This window comes from Dryobates pubescens, chromosome 1 (assembly GCF_014839835.1).
Source record: "Dryobates pubescens isolate bDryPub1 chromosome 1, bDryPub1.pri, whole genome shotgun sequence".
NCBI lineage: Eukaryota > Metazoa > Chordata > Aves > Piciformes > Picidae > Dryobates > Dryobates pubescens.
Window position 1 is genome coordinate 53101013 of NC_071612.1, and position 16665 is coordinate 53117677.

The 16665-nt window shown below is 41.3% G+C and overlaps 2 protein-coding genes across 5 annotated transcripts in view; one reads left to right on the forward strand and one right to left on the reverse strand.

Moving 5' to 3' along the window:
• CLCN3 (chloride voltage-gated channel 3) overlaps positions 1–5615 on the forward strand; it is a 54004-nt gene extending 48389 nt beyond the window's left edge. For 2 of the 4 annotated variants that reach the window (XM_054166004.1, XM_054166011.1), the window contains 3 exons: positions 124–340; positions 2599–2674; positions 4356–5615. In XM_054166004.1, coding sequence (XP_054021979.1) covers positions 124–340; positions 2599–2674; positions 4356–4514 — 452 coding nt within the window. In that variant the 3' untranslated portion in view covers positions 4515–5615. The remainder of the gene's footprint in view (positions 1–123; positions 341–2598; positions 2675–4355) is intronic. The other 2 variants (XM_054166020.1, XM_009907702.2) reach the window with 1 other exon arrangement.
• Positions 5616–8803: 3188 nt separating this feature from the next.
• Positions 8804–16399, reverse strand: LOC104306739 (histone PARylation factor 1). Its single transcript, XM_054166050.1, has 8 exons — positions 16290–16399; positions 14951–15110; positions 13084–13270; positions 12535–12633; positions 11354–11504; positions 10606–10693; positions 9853–10025; positions 8804–9011 (listed from the first exon to the last, which is right to left on the reverse strand). The coding sequence occupies exons 1-8, from the start codon at positions 16344–16346 to the stop codon at positions 8880–8882; spliced, it is 1047 nt and encodes a 348-aa protein (XP_054022025.1). The 5' UTR covers positions 16347–16399; the 3' UTR covers positions 8804–8879.
• Between the last annotated feature and the right edge of the window lie 266 nt (positions 16400–16665).

Genomic DNA, 16665 nt, shown 5'->3' on the forward strand with positions numbered 1-16665 from the left:
GAGCATCAGCACCTAGAGAAAAACGCTGGGGTCTAGTAGCATTAATTTGATCTGTTCTCACTACATTTCCTAAATTCTTCCTTCTTTGCTCCTTTTCCAACCCCTTCCCTCTTTTTCTTAAAGAAAGTGCTAGGAAGAAGCAGGAAGGGATTGTTGGCAGTTCCAGGGTCTGTTTTGCCCAGCATACCCCATCACTTCCAGCAGAAAGCCCTCGACCACTGAAGCTTAGAAGCATACTTGATATGAGCCCTTTCACCGTGACAGACCACACACCAATGGAAATAGTGGTGGATATTTTCCGGAAGCTAGGTCTGAGGCAGTGCCTTGTCACACACAATGGGTGAGTAAAGTGGCAGCAATGTTCTTCATTCTGTTAGAAACAGTTATTTTCACTTCCAGCATGAGAGTATCTGAACCAGGTTATACTCCAGGATCATGGTGCTTGAACATGCAAGTTTGTTACCCCAACTGTTCGTTAAGAGGGTCCTGTGCTGTGGCACCTCTCTTAAATTTTTACATCTCCCTTGTATTTCAAGTAAGCAGACAGTTGATTTCAGTCATTGTAAGATGTTCTGTTCAAAATTAGCTCTCAGGTTTGTATGTACAACTGGCTGTGTGGAGGAGACATAATTTGTCTCGCAGAAATTTAGTTGTGTGGTGCACAGTCCAAGGGCCTGCGTTTCCCTTAGATACGTGCTGGCAGTGTGCAGTGCATCAGCTACTGAACATCTACAAACATGAGAGTTCATGAAAAGTAAGGGAGAAAATCCAGTCAGTATCTCCTCCTCTGGAGCTTAGTGATGGCCATTACCACCAAGCTCTTGTTTTTGAATGCTAACAACTAAACTGCTACTAATTGTAGAACTTCAATCTGCAACTTTTGTTTCTACATTTCAAAATGTTTCAAGGAAGTAATTTCAGATTCAGAATGTTTGTAAATGAGACTACAAGGAGTTGTCATGTGATTACCCACTAAACAAATCAGCCCTAGGCATGGAAACATGAATGTTCTTTATAATTGCCTCTTTTCTAAACTGCTGCTGCCTTTTTTTTATATATATGTATGATTTTTTTGTTTCTGTCTAGCTCTTCCTTTAACATTCTGCTTTCCTGTATCTCTTGTGCTAAACACACACAGCATTGCAGCTCCTACTGCAGTATCTTTCTTACTCTTCAGCATGTCTTTTAAGGCTCACAGGAGTGAAATACTGTCTGCTAATTCACATTACACAGGATCAATGTCACAAAGCCCAAGAAACCTGAAATATATGGATGAGATTTTTTTTGGTTTGTTGTGGGCAAAAGGTCTCTGCTACAAGTGGCAAATATTTAATCAGTTTTTGAGTTTATTTTTTCAGATGTATCTTAAAGTGATTGTAAATGTTCTGCTTTTCTCTTTCTGCAATGCCATCCCTGCATTGAATGGCAAGTAGATGTTTTCAGAAGCATACGTTACTTTTAAATTCTTTCTGTGATGGGTAAAGGACATAGTGATCTGACACTTAGAAGTCAGTGGAAGCATGCAATTCTTGTCTTGGGAAGGGAAATTTGAATTGATAAAACTTCAATGAAGACTATTTACTGTGATTTTTATTTTTTAACTTAGTTTCTGTTGTGGTTGAGTTCTCAAACTTTGATATTAAAAGTTGACTCTTAAGAGAGCTTTGACAAAACAAACTGTACTATAAATTTTAAACTATTTTGTGATGAAGTATGAGCAAGTCTGGATGGCTTTAACAATTTACAAGCATGTGCTATTGCACGAACACGCCGTCCATTACAAGATCAGATAGTAAATACTAGTACCAGTGGTATTTGGCCATGGCATATAGCCATGTGGACATCAAGGACTAATCTCGACTCATATAAATACACATATCAGCTTACAGGTTCCAATCCAGATTGGAATAGGAGCTGTGCAGAAATCAATGCTGATGACAAGTGTAAAGACATATAAAAACTCAGCCTCACTCTTCCTGATTTGTACCAGAATAACCACTCCAGGGAGCTGCTCTTGATGAGAGCATGAATGATATGCTCTGTCATGAATGACAAATCTTTCTGAATTTGTCCATTTTAGGCACACCAGAAAACCCTTAATTGCAATGACTTTGCAGTTATTGCTTGGTTCATCTAGGTGGCTTCCTAATGTGAATAATTATCTGTATGTATGAGGAGAAGTAACTGTTAAATGCAATGGAGCTGATTTTAGTTTCAGTGCCTCTACAACATTAAGATACGTGAATTTTGGGAGAAGGGATGACACACCTCCCTGATGTATACTTGATAGGAGAAACATGCTCTAGGGTGTTTGAAGATTCAATTGTGTTCATAATTTTGGGAGAAAAAGAAAAGAAAAAAGGCAACATCTGGGAAAGGCTACTGACTGTCAAATCATTTTTCATTTAATTATCTCATTAGTCATTTAATTATCTCATTAGTCATTTAATGATCTCATTAACTTTCCTGTAACCATTCCTTTTTTTTTCCCCTTGCGTTTTTGTTGTTGTTTTGCTTTCCTCTAATCCTTTTTCATTATGATTAGAACTTTTTATTTGATTTCACACACAGTTATTAGCATAACATGATCTGTTTCAGGATTGTCTTGGGGATCATCACAAAGAAGAACATATTAGAGCATCTCGAGCAACTAAAGCAGCACGTCGAACCCTTGGTGATTAGATATATCAGATCTCATAATTAGACACATTAGAAGTCAGGAAGCATGAAACTTGTGAACTGTTCAGGGCCTTTATAACATCAGCTGAACAATGAAACAATGTTATGCTAAAAAATTTGTATTAAAACCATAAAACAGTATGTGCAAAATTCTTTTGTAGAAATGAAGCTGTTAATATCGATGAACTGTTAGTCACAACATGAAAGGAAAGTAAACAACAGACTTTGTGATATTGTTGTTCTTGAGATCACAGAGATCCATCTAGTTGTTGTGCTGATTTCCCCAGGTGGGAAAGCATGCAGCTGGGAATACTTTTCCCTGCCTAATGCAAATTAAGAGTTTCATAGATGTGAATTTATTTTTCTGACCTTGACACCTTTAAGTAGTTGTGAAACAGCAAAGTAAGTATCACATCTCTTGAGAAGCAAAGCCAAGCATGTTGTTAATGTACTGCAACATTTATCAACATGGATCTTCCATTTATCAACATGGGGTCTTAAAAAGTACTCTTATTTTTAGTGAAATTCTGTGATTTTACGTGAAGTCTTCTGATTCTGCTGCTGTTACCTACAGCAATGAGCATAGTCCTGGATAAAACGTTCAATGACATCCCAAGCCACTAAGTGGCATACTACTGTGTTACAAATAATTTCAGAATCTAGACGCTGTTTTAATCGTGATGTTGTGAACTAACCTTAGATAGATGGCAAGACTTTGTCTTAATTTGGACATGGGTTGCTGGACACATCTCTACTAAACATACCCACCCAGTTTAGCTGCTTATGTGCAAAATATGCTAATTATGTTCTCAGTTTATGCTAATATTTCACAAGTATTTCATGCGTCCTTTAATAAGACAAAATAAAATGTACTGACCAGAATAACAAGGGCAGCAGCTCATTCATTCTGCTCTTTGCTTCTCCTGTGATATTATCCTTTTGGATGGTCTCACCCTTTTTCATATCTCACAGTGTTACATTTTTTTTAAAACCATGAAGACTTTGTCATAAGAGCACAGTACCTAAATTGGAAAATTAGAATTTCCTTTTATTATTCACAATATGTTTTCTGAAGCTGTGAACTCCCAAATCTCGTTAACTGTTGTTTACTTCACAAAAAGGTTCATGGCTAATACCGTGTGCTCCTATGAATACGTTCGGCCTGAGCCAGTGCATCAATTTAAATACAGAGGGAAGGGAAATTCAGTTTTCTCTTAGGATTCTGGGCCATCAAGCAGTACATCACTTGTGATGGCTAGGTTTGGAACATGCCTCCCTTATGAGATGGAATCAGTATCACTTCTTTTTCATGTCTCTTTTTTTCTTTGCCCCTCTTTGTTACTTTTTTGTTGGCATACGCTAATCAAAATTTCATTTTCATAGAAACAAAAAGTTAAATAGAAATTGTCATGGGCTCTACTTGTATTACTGGTATGTCATTAAAATGGACTACAGCTGTCAGAGACCATCTGATATGGTGTCTGAGCATTGTTGTCTTTTAACAAACCGTTGGTTCCTCAATGTTTTGATTAATAAAATGTTTTTGTTTAAGTAACCAAATCAGGCTGTTTACTTTTGCTCTATTCCTGTCAACAAAAAGTACTTGGCTACAGATTTGTTCTGCTTTGTTATTGTCCTGCTTGGACTAATATAGCTCTCCCATTTATCCTTTTCAGGCGCCTCCTTGGCATTATAACAAAAAAAGATATCCTCCGTCATATGGCCCAGACGGCAAACCAAGACCCCGCCTCAATAATGTTCAACTGAAACCCATAGCTGAGGAGAGAGAGGAAACAGAAGAGGAGGTTCATTTGTTGAATAGCACAACACTTTAGTCTGAGGGATACTTCTATAATCAGAGACGAGAGCTGGGTTTTTGCATAACAGTGCTGCTGGCAATCAATCAGGAGTTGGTCTGAGGGAATACATGGCGAGGAGGAAGGCTGATGGGAGCGTGGGAAGGGAGGAGCTGCTGTCCTGCACTGGATGCGTCCCGAGACGTCAGGTCTGCCATGATAGTGCAGTGGGTGAGCCGTGCGAGGTGGCACAATTCTCCCGCCCCAACCTGGTACTTCAGCATTGAAGAGATGTGTTATTAGTCCCTGTTTCTGGAGGGATCATTCTGAATTGAGCCATCTTACAGAGACTGAAAGGTCTTGCCCTTTTTACCATTGAAAACTGTTGTGTTAACTCATGAAACGTGTTAATTATTACATGTCACCTTTCTACATTCCAGAAGAGCTTTATTTCTCTCTCTCCTGAGCCGTAACAAAGCCTCTTTAAAATTGGTATGCCCTGTTGAAGCAGTTGTTTCTCATATTGAGATGTACTGTGAGTTACTGAGGTTAGATCACAGGAAGGGAGGGTTTTCTTGTGCCATTAAATGCATAAGTTTGTACATCACAGAATGCTTGGAGCAGTAGAGACCCACTGCACCAAATCCAGGTTGAACAGGGAATACCTTGCAAGAACCATGTGAAACTTCTTTCAACCCCATGTGCTGTTGTGATACGAGAAAAATTAAAACCAGTTGAAACTACTGTTTCAAAGGAAAATACTGGTTTTGTTGCAGAAAATATCAGTAACGTGACCTGGTCTTATGCAATTTTTGTATTATTGAGAACACTATGATGATATATACCAATGTTGTGCAGTATAAGGAAAAGTACTGCTATTCTACTAGTTAAGAGCTGGAACAATTCTGTATACGTGTATCTGGTAAAAACTGCATGCTACAACACTGGAGATCCTCCCCTTGCTCCTGACCCCCCTCCTCCTACAACTTGAGAACGGTCAGTTTTTATTTTTTCTTCTCCACAAAAGATGTTCCACTGCTGACATGGTAGGAAGAAATGTAACTCATAACTTGCACTAAATGTATATTATTTTTCTCAAAGTTTTACCATTCTTTATTTATATTTGTATGGATTAAAAAAAAAAAATATCTATTAAATATGAATCAGTTAATAGCTCACATACCTAATTACCTTTTTAATGTGATTTTATAGAATAATTCATAATCCTCTGCAATAGAGGATTAGCAAATGTTTACAACTTGATGAAGGGTTAAACAAAATGGTTTCTTTACGATCCAACATGCATCTATGATCATTTTCAAATGTAACTCTCACTGCCGTTACCTTGACATTTCCTTTTTCCTTTGCTAAGCAGATAACTGGAACAGCAATACTCAAAGTTTATTATCAAACAAAACAAAACCAACACAACACTGCAGGGTTTTAAAAATAATAGGAAGAAAGCAACTATAATTATTAGGTTTCTTTTTACCTTTTCCAGAATTATATAGAGATATAAATGGTATATAGCCACAGAAGATGAGTAGCAGGGTAGAATCAAATACTTGAAATGGTGGCAGGACTTGAACATTCAGCAGAAACGTACAGGCTAGCGGGTAAACTCATTGATCCCCAACTTCTTTACCACCTTCTTTCCAGCCACTAATTTGTTTCGTATTCATTGTATCAAGTCACCACTACCACCACAAACACGTGCAAAGGAAAAAAGATAATAGGCTGTAAGCCTAAAGAAGAGAGGAGAATGAAGAAAGCTGCCTGGTAAAAATCATGCTGTATTACAGGGGATGATGTAAAATGTCCTTTTTTAAATTATGCCAACAAGACCACAACATTCTAAAATGCCTCAAATACTAGGTGTCTCTGAAACATTCATTGCAGTTACCTCAAACGTCTTTATTTGCAAAGTACACCCGAGTTCTGGTACTTCTGGCAAGCTCCAGACTCGTGCCTGTGCTTAAGCTGCTCTGCTGCAGTCTTGGAATTTTTTATTTTTCCTAAGTACAAAACTGCCATCTACATCTCCTCTCCTGCAGCAACTGCAACCAGCAGGAGGGGGAATGTGCCTGTGGGCTCATGCTGTTTGGCCTTGGTATTGGAAAAGGGTTTAGAACTGTAACAGGGAATCGGCTTGTGTTAGAAGGGAAGCGTTGCAGCAGCCTGCTGTATTCTTCAACATCAAATCAGTGCTAGTGGTTCAAAATTTATTTTAAATTACACAAGCCAGAAAAAACATCACAAAGAGCAGGATGTGGCCCTCTGATAGAAGGTAGTTCTGGAAGTTATCTGTACTAGTTTCTGTTGTCTAAATCTTTTTCCTACACCAGAAGAATGTAAGTGCTCTACATCTTTGAAACCTCTGCCCTGTTGATGTTCTCATGAACACTGCTGTGTCTGCTGTAATAACTGGCACCTAATTCTACAGGCCATGCTGTCTGAACTAAAATACAGCTCCCACCCCTGCTGTTTTATAATTTCAGTATGGATCCCAAGTGCTGCATATAAGTTGTGTATCTCTGCTCTTCTTACCTGCTAAACTTTCCCTGTTGACATTTAAGATGTCTACAGATAAGCCTGTGTTGGAGGTTCTGATAATGAAGTGTGTGTGCCTGTGCTGTGCAACAAGAATTTTCTAACATTAAAACTTCCAGCGCCTTACTCAAGTTAATAATTTGGAAAAAAAAATATTAAAATGTGATGGATGGGAGGGGGAAAGTGTCAGCATTTTTTTAATTATTTTTTTTAGACCACTCAGTTACTGGTTCATGAAAAATGCATTCTTTGTTAATCTGTGATGTTGCCTAGAGCTGTATTTAATATTGATCTTAATGTTTTTATTTATAATAGTGTGGTAGAGCTGCGTATCATTACAGTAAAAATTCTGATTACTGTGATGATTTAATCAAACATTAAAAACTTCTGTATGACCATTTACTGTTCTGTCATGTTTTCCTGCTGTTTTCATGTTTGCCTTTTTTTGTTTTTTCTTTCCCTGAGAGAAAAATCACAAGTAGACACTTAATGTACAAAACTAATAAGCAGATGAAGAGACTTTTTTTTCAAGGAAGTACCTCTTTTTGAATTTACAAAACATAAATGTTCTGCTCCTGCTAAACAGTCCCTGGAGGCTTGTGCTGATGTTTGAAGAAGAGGGACATTTATAGGCTGAGTGAAAAAAGGGGGGGGAGGGGGAGGATTGTCAAAAGTAGACAAGGTGGGCAATTCTAGGAATGGAAAATACTTTATGTGAATACTCAGGATATACTTTTGAAGCAGTCCAACATACTTACACTGTTAATTAGTTCAGTTTTTGCTGGAGGAGTGCTGATGAAAAGTAGGGAAAGCTGTGCAATTTGAGCATGTTGCTAGTGGTGTATATAACCTTACTTAGCAGTCCTACTGTCATTAGCAAAGATGTGAAGTCAAGTCACTCCAGGCCTGTTAAAAGCAAATGTTCTTTTCCAATGGCTTCTGGACTATCACTTCAAGCACTTGCTTAAGAATAAAATTATGTGTAATGATGAGAAGATAAAGCAGGGGGGCTGTGAATTTGAAAACGATTTGCATCTTGTACAAAATTATTTTTGTCCTATTTATTGAAGTCCTGATTCATTAAAATGGGATGATTGCATGACTAATATGGTAGCAAGTGCAGTGGAATTTAGACTTATCTGGCAATGTCAGCTGGGTTTTAATCTTATGTTGCCTGTTAATTCAACTAGATCCATTAGACTGAGCCCAGATTTAGTGCTTTGTTGCAATGCAAAAGGGACAGCTGCTGCAACTTGCATTTATACCTGTTTGTGGGACACAGTTGAAAAAGCATAGGTCAGTAAAAACCACTGAAAACAAAGTGTGGTAGGTGAAATAAACTGTGATTGAGCTACACCAAATTGAGTCGCTTCTCTGCTGCTTACAAGTTACAGCATGTAGATAATAGCCTGCCCTGTTCATTTTTCTTTAGAGCAAGCAGCATACCAACACTATCCTGCTCAGCTTCAGCTTCACAGAGCAGGAGGGCCGTACTTCGGCTTCTCCACAGGCATAGCGCGGGGAACCCTGTCCGGCCAGGCGAGCCGGGGCCCAGGGGACTGGCTCCGCCCGCCCGCTGCCGGCCCAGCTCCTCCCACAGCGGCAGCGGCTGCAGGTGGCCGCCCTTCCCACCCACCCTGCGCGACGCCGCGGGCGGGAACTCGCCAACCCGCACCCGCCGCGGCACCCACAGCCGTCCCGCGGGGTAGGCAAGCAGCACGGCAGGCAGCTGGTTCTTTACAAAAGCTTTACTGACTGTGGGCGACAGCGCCACCCGCTATCGAAAAAAACAAATCACAGACACAGAACAAGGAAATCCCACGCCCGAGAGCGCCCACGCTTCTGGGACCTGGCTCAGGGTACCAGCTGGTCCACCTTCTCCTCCCGGCGGCTAGCCAAATGCGCCTCGATGATCTCGGCAAAGAGGTTCCTCTTCAGCAGGGTGTATGCCAGAGGCAGCAGCTGGCCAACGGTCTTGTGGAAGTACTGCAGGCGAAAGGGAACACAAGAGCAGCCCTGGGGCCTCAGGGGCTTGGTTTATAAGCACAGCCACCCCTCCTGGCTGCGCCCCATCCTAACGGCAGGTACACCTCTGCGCCCTGCAGCAGAGCTAGCCTGGGTGACCTGAGCTGCTGCAGTGAGAAGGGGAAGTCTGTTCTTAGTGGAGGAAAAGATGACAATTACTGTTAAGCACACATCAAGCAGCTGTTCAGTTTCAGTCCTTCCACATAGCACAGCTCATTACAGACCAAAAATTAAGTAGAATCTTTACCTGTGATTAAGTGCTTGTAAGCTAATGACCTTCTTTACAGTATTCACTAAGACAACCAGAAAAAGACACACGGTGGGAGGTCTCTTGTGCAGCCATGCAGACACAGTGGGCAGGTAGTAGGCCTAGCTTCAAAGTATTTCCGCTGGGGTTACTACAAACATCACTCTGTTCCTTGACCCCATTGAAGATGTTTGCACCCATACAGGTATTTGGGGATGGGGGCTAGAACTGTTTGGTCTATCTGGATCAGACATCCTGCATTTCCAGGAATCTGACAGCTCATTGTCTTATCCACATCAAATCACAACAGTGAAATGCTGCCTAAATTCTTCTGGATTCCTGGTTTGTGCTTTCACACAAGCAGTTCTGAATTCAACATGGAATGGTACCTTAAATGTGACTTTTCAAATGGCCTCTACAAATCAAGAATATTCTTATAGACTTGCAGAATTCCTAAGGATAATTATGCAACAGAGTTCGAATAAAGGTCTGACAAAACAACTCCTGATCCATGCATAAAATAATTTTGTGAAGTGGGGTTATTGTAATACTCACATGTGATCCATAGCAAAACAGGTCCATACCCAGTTCATACCCCATTCCATAGTCACACTCGTCATTAGCAAACTGAACAAAGGTCAGCATTTCTTGGATAGGTGCAAAGGCCTTCAGTCTCTCATCATCTGTGGGAGCATCAACTATGGCCTTACAAATCTTTTTAAGGTTAGCTGCAAAAAAATAAAAGCAGAAATATTGACAGGTTTAAACAAAGAATTTTAATACTGCACAGAAATAGGTTGTGACAATGCTCATGTCATGCTTACATGAAGACTAAGCATAACCTAAGCTGCTGGTGAGAAAGCTTTCTCCTTCCCTTTGCTGCTCATTCTTGCCCCACGCCTATCTGTCAGTTCCCCATAGATAGACAAGCATTCGTATACTGAACTTGCATCAGGGAACTGATTCTGGGTAAAACAACACAGAGAAGAGGACAAGTAAGAAACAAAGCACTTAAATCTATTAATGTAGATCAGTTCTTCAAATCCATTTCCTGCATGGCTGTGCCAACACAAGAAAAGGTCACCTGAACTACTTTGGGAATTATTATTTCAGATTTGACATGTTTTAGTGTTTCTCATATGGTTAATTTGAAGAAAATACTTGAGCTCAAGTGTGATGTTTAAGACTTCTGCTTTCTACTCCCTCATATTCTCCAAGTGGGAAAAATGAATACAGTTTGGTTTCAGAAGAATGCCTCTATAACTGATGGTTATTGACTTAAACAGAATATAGAAACAAGATGTTTACCATTTGTTTCAGGAAGTTCTCTGTATCCAACATCATTTTTGTCTACAGGCACAACTAGGCCTGCTCCATGAAATGCTTTGGTCACCACCTAAATAAAGAGACAGGAAACTGAGTATAGCACTGTAAATCAGTACTGTGACATAAAACCACCTCACCTCACTAATCATTAACACCTGACCACTAGTGATCAAACCCAATATGCACAGGCTCCAAGACATCAACTTTGTTCTAAATTATATAGCAGTTACTTTTAAGTGTTAAGGTTTAAAATAACCAGAAATTCTACTTCAGTCAAGTTCTGAACTTCAGGAATCCTGGCAGTCACTTCTGTAGCACTGGATTACATTTGTTTAGTCACCTCCTACTATAATTTCTGACAGATATGTGAAAAGCCTCTAGTGCTAATCCCCACCATCCTTAGTGGTCCGGTTTCAAACAGATCCAACCCAAATGTTTGGGTTTTAGTTTGTAGACTGTTTTCCCTAGTGGGTTTTTTTTAATTGAATGCCAAGCTATGGTTTACAAGAGTAAAGTGTTTTGATTTAATCCTTTTATTTGAAACATGGTAATATTTACCTTGCTTCTCCTGAAGTCTTACAGAGGGAGCTGATTAGCACTGGGAAATCCTAAATAAAGGATGCTTACTGACTAGTAGTAAAAAAACCCACAAACAAAGCAAGACAGACAAGTGAGTGAAAAAAGAGTTTAACAGAACTTAGTTCTTTCCAGTGGATGAGGAAAGTCATACTTTCTTATCTCTCTGTTTCATCTTCATGGTTTTTTGTTCCAGAGAATAACCCAGTTCCTTTGCTGTTCTTGTTATTTTTTCATCCAGGTCTTTCAAAATAGCATTTTTCTTTTTATCAGTCACTTCCTTAATTTTTTTTGACAAAAACAATCTGCAAACAGAAAAACCATGTCTTAAAAGAGCTTCGTATAACACAAACAAATGAATAGCCTTCTAATCACTAAACCTCCAAATCTTATACAGGAGATTAGCAGTCATGGGTTTATTTATACACATAGACTTGGGAATGCAAGCCTCTTAAGAAGAAAGAAAAAAAGAAGAGTTTGGCACAGGCGGTACTGTGGCATTTGCTGTCCATATTTGCATTACAACACGGTTTATGCAGCTTGTAGGTGCTGAAGATTCTCCTGTTCATCTTTCTGTCTTAAGAATCCCATTTGTTGCTTCAGTGCCACACACAGTATTTGTCATCCAAGTCATGGACATAAATACATATTTATGAGTCTCACCAGGGTGCTTTCAAAACAAATGTCCTCATTTAACTCTGCAGTACATGAGAGTTCTTTTGCAGAAGCTACTCTTCAGCAGGCTTTCACCTACTGACATGCCTGTCCTTATAGAGCTTTCCATTTCTAACAGACAGGTGATAAAATCTGTTGTTTACTTTCATGATGCAGGACCATGTAAAGCTTCATGAATCATACTGAGTTCCACATCTACGTAAATGTTATCCTGCCCCCAGCCATAACTGGTACTTCTTGTAGCTACTCCTTAAACAAAAATACATTAGCATTTTTATGTAGGCAAGAACAAACAGATGCTACTAATTTCCTACAGTATTCAGACTTCCTTCACCACTGTTTCAGATGCCCATACTTTCTTTGAGGTATTTTGACACACTAAGTGGGCTTTCCCCCCCCCCCCAGTAAAGTCTATCCTTGCTGCTATATTCAAAGAAAGAGCTAATTAGCACTTGCCTGGTTTGCTTGTAAAATGAAAACACTGTCAAAAAGCCCTTTAAGGCTACCTATCTTAGATCCTGCCAGCAGGAAAAAAAAACAAACAAGTGAGGGGTTTTGACAAAGAAAGATACAGAATACAGTTAGCTGCATTATTCCACACCACATGCCCGGATTAATAGTTTCCCTTTTAATATTTATAAAAACAAATAAGAATCTTACTTGACTGCAGCAAAGACATTATCACCAACTTGGGAAATCACACAGCCTTTCTTAGCTTCATTTGCACCAACCCACACTGGAAGCTCATCTGGCACATCCCTGTTTAGGAAAAAAGTACACGCAAATAGTCAAGCTGCATACATTTCTCCTGTTTCAAACTAAAACTGCCTCCTCACCATACTGCCATCTCATTCAGAAACCTAACAAGAAATACTGTTACATCTACAGCTCTAAAGGCTTTGAAAGGAGTCCATGTCAATATGTGCAGAGAGAATATACATTCCCTTTATAAAGCTTGAATTTTTCTTCCAAGTATCACAGCAGAAGTTAAAAGATTTAATCCTCCTGAGCACCTTGATGTTAATCTAGTCTACAACTTCAGTACCTCTGGTCTTTTTCAGTAAAAGATACCAACCCACATGTTCATATCCCACCACAGAAGAGACTGTTTGGCCATAATACACAATTCTCAAACCCTGTCTCATGGAAAGAACATGAGAAAAAGCTGCACAGTTATAATCCAGTGAAAGCATATATTAAATAAAATACCTGAAATATCCCATGTGATACTGTGTTTTGCTATCCCCAACAAGTATAGTCTGGAATTCAGGAGGATCATAGAAGAATCTCCAATGAAGATTGAAGTTTGGATCTGTTGATTTTGCTTTTCTGTGTCTTCCAGCAAGGATATCATATGGTCCAACCAGCCTAAGTCCAACACTTGACACAAGTGCATCTGAAAAACAAAGAACAAACTGTTTCACTTTCTGGTGGGTACTAAACCAAGAAGTTTGTATCACTTGGGTATCAAAAGTTTCCAAACAAACACACACTCAGTTTAATCAAAGAAAGCCAAGACATTCTTTTATTCAGTTAGCTTTCATTCAACAGTTAGGTTATTACAATTCTCTTAACAAGTAGTGGTCAACTGTTCAATGTCCAGATGGAAATCAGTAATAAGTGGTGATCAGCATTGTGACCAGTACTGTTCAGTATCTTGATCCATGATACAGACAGTGAGATTGAATGCACCCTCAGCAAGCTTGAGAAGTGAGCCCAGGTGAACCTCATGAGGTTTAATGAGGCCAAGTGCAAAGCCTTGCACTTGGAATAGGGCAACCCTCAATATTGATACAGGCTGGGGCATAAAGGGATTGAGAACAGTCCTGGTGAGAAGGGCCTGGGGATACTGGTAGATGAAAACCTAGACATGACCTGGCAATGTTACACTCAAGACGCCAAAAGGCCAACCATATCCTAAGCTGCATCAAAAGCGTGGCCAGCAGGTCAACAGAGATAATTCTTCTCCTTTATTCCATTCTGGTGAGATCTCACCTGGACTACTGCATCTAGCACAAGAAAGATGTGGACCTGTTGGAACAGGTCCAGAGGAGTGCTGCAAAAATTATCAGGGACATGGAACACCTCTCTTGTGAAGAAAAGCTGAGAGAGTTGGGGTTGTTCAGCCTGGAGAAGAGAAGGGAGACCTTACTTTAGCCTTCCAATACCTAAAGGAGGCCTGTAAGAAAGATGAAGGCTTTTTAGGAAATCCTGTTGCAACAGGACAAAGGGTAATGGTTTCAAACTAGAAGAGGGCAGACTCAGACTCGATCTAAGAAAGATGTTCTTTACAATGAGAGTGGTGAAACACTGGAACAGGTTTCTCAGAAACGTCTTTGTGATTATCTCCAGTTTTCCTGTTTACAGCCCCTGTGGTAGTTTAGGCTGGATGCCTCCAGCTGCTGCCACACAAGATACACCTCCAGTGCCCCAAGTGCCCAGCCCAGTAGCCGGACACAGGAAATAGTGTATTTCATACCCATAATATCCTGCTCCCTATAAATTCATCTGCCAAGTCTTTCACTTCCTCTTTCTCCTCTCCCTACTCCCATGAGAGATGCTCCCTATCTGGTAACAGTGGGGGAGTATCTCAAGGTCACTTAGGCCTAATGCCAAGAGAAGGGGGATGGGCAGTCTCAGATCTGGACAGCTGAGATTAGCCTAACAGTGGAAGGGGGAAGAAAGAGCCCTTGGGGCTTTGGGTATACCCTCAGGTAAGGAGAAGGGAAGGGCTGGGAGGCTTCTGGGTATACTGCAAGGGATTCTGTATACTTCAGGTTTCTTTTGCCACTGTGCTTGTAGCTCTCTAACACTTTTCCATCTAAACTTTCCATCACTTTTGCAATCGACTTGTGCGAGTCTCATTTTTTGCTCTGGTTTGGGAGCAAGAGAGGATCTGCCTGGCCTCAAACTGGGACAGTCCCATAAATATCCTGCATCTTAAGTGAAAACTGAAGCAGCATTAGAGTGCAGCTGATCATTCGCAGTTTGCCTGCCTTCAGGCTGTCTTTGAGAGTGAAGGTTAGAAAAGACAAAAAAAAACCAACCAAAACACACCAACAACTCAAAAACTCACCACTTGGTTTCTCAGGATCTAGTTCCTCACAGAACTTCCAAAACTGATAGAAATCTTCAGGAAGCCTAAGCCTATAGCACGTTTCTGCTTCTTGACGAAGACTGTCAGGGATATCTGCCTGATTTGATCTTCTCTTTTTGATATCTCCATTTTTCTCACACTGCAAATTGAAAAAAAAAAATAATACCCCATACAACAACAAAAATCCCAACAATCCAACCAAATTTCCTTTAGTTACTTTCTATCAGTTCTACTAAAGGTTTTTTTACAGAATTTCTGTATTAATGGAGGAACTAAGACCATTAAGTCATGCTTGTTACTGACACCTGCATAGGTACTGGTTAGACCATCTGTTCTGGACAGAATCTCCAGGAAGTGCATTACCTCAGAGATAAGTGCTAAGCATATAAAACAGCAAAGTGATATTTTCATATTAATGGGTCAATAGAACCAACACAAGCACTTTAATTAATCAAGCAAAGGACTATGAGATCCCATTTAGTCTAAACTCTACATTATTTTTAAAATGTCCATTTCCAATAACAGCAGCTTGCATCCAAGAAGCTTGTGTGCTGTACATACAGTTTGAAGCAGGGATACTATTTTGTCATGTTTGGTTAAATGACAAGTAAAATCCACAAATTCTCTACTACCTGAACTCTGCTATTCAACATCTGAATTGGTACAGCTGACAGCACATTTCAGAAAGAATTTAAAAGTTTTGAAAGTGTAACGTGATGACACAGGCAAGGCAATGGCCCATTCAGGTATGCACACCCCTGAAGAGGAAGCCTCAACTACCTCATTCCCATAGAGGGCTCCAAGAACTGGTAGGCGTCACTACCTTCGTTTTCAATTTTTTTCCTGTTAAAGCAAGGTTTATTTCCCCGTTTCACCAGTACAACGAGGAAGACATTTCACCTCTTACGTGGGCCTCCATCAGGCACTGTAGCACAAATACCGTGCCAGACAACCCTTGCGGATGGGGCGGCTGCGACTGTTTACAGCACACCTGAAAGGCGGCAGAGCCTCCGTTGGGAAGTGATGCTCCCACGCCACAGAACGAGGAACCCCGGGGCCTTCCTCAGAGCAACGGAACAAACCAGACCGAGAATCAAGGAAGCGGAGCATCACCACAAGGCATCCGCGCCAATTAAGGCCTGCGCCCTTCGGAGCTCGCTCCCTCCTGGTCCAGGAGTGCCCCAGGCCGCAACTGCTGGCCCCTACAGCCGGGCCCTGCTGTCCCCTGTGGGGCCGGGGCCCGCCGGCAGGCTCTGGCCCGCCGGGCGCAGCCACTCGCCCGAGACCCCCTGCTCCGCGCGCGCCCGCTGGCAGCCACCTGCTCGCCGGCCGGGCCCGCCACCCCGCGCGGCCTCCGCTTCCCGCCACCTCTCATGCTCCCGCCGTCCGCATCGCGCCCGCCCCGCCGCTTCCGAGGTCGCGTTATGCGCTTCCACGCATGCGCAAGCGGCGGCGCGCACCTAGCCGCTCGCGGCCTCTCTCGTGTACAGTGCAGGAGGAGGAGCTGGCTTGAAGGGGCTGCTGGTAGCCGACTCCGAGAGCTCGTCGAGCAAGCAGCGGCCGTGCGCGCAGCGGTTGTTGCTCCCTACATAGACACCTTTCCGCAAGGTGAATGAGCACTTTTTCAAGGGCTATAGGCAGTTGTACATCTCCGCACCCAGCTTCTTTCGGAGCTGGCTGGCAAGAGAATGCGG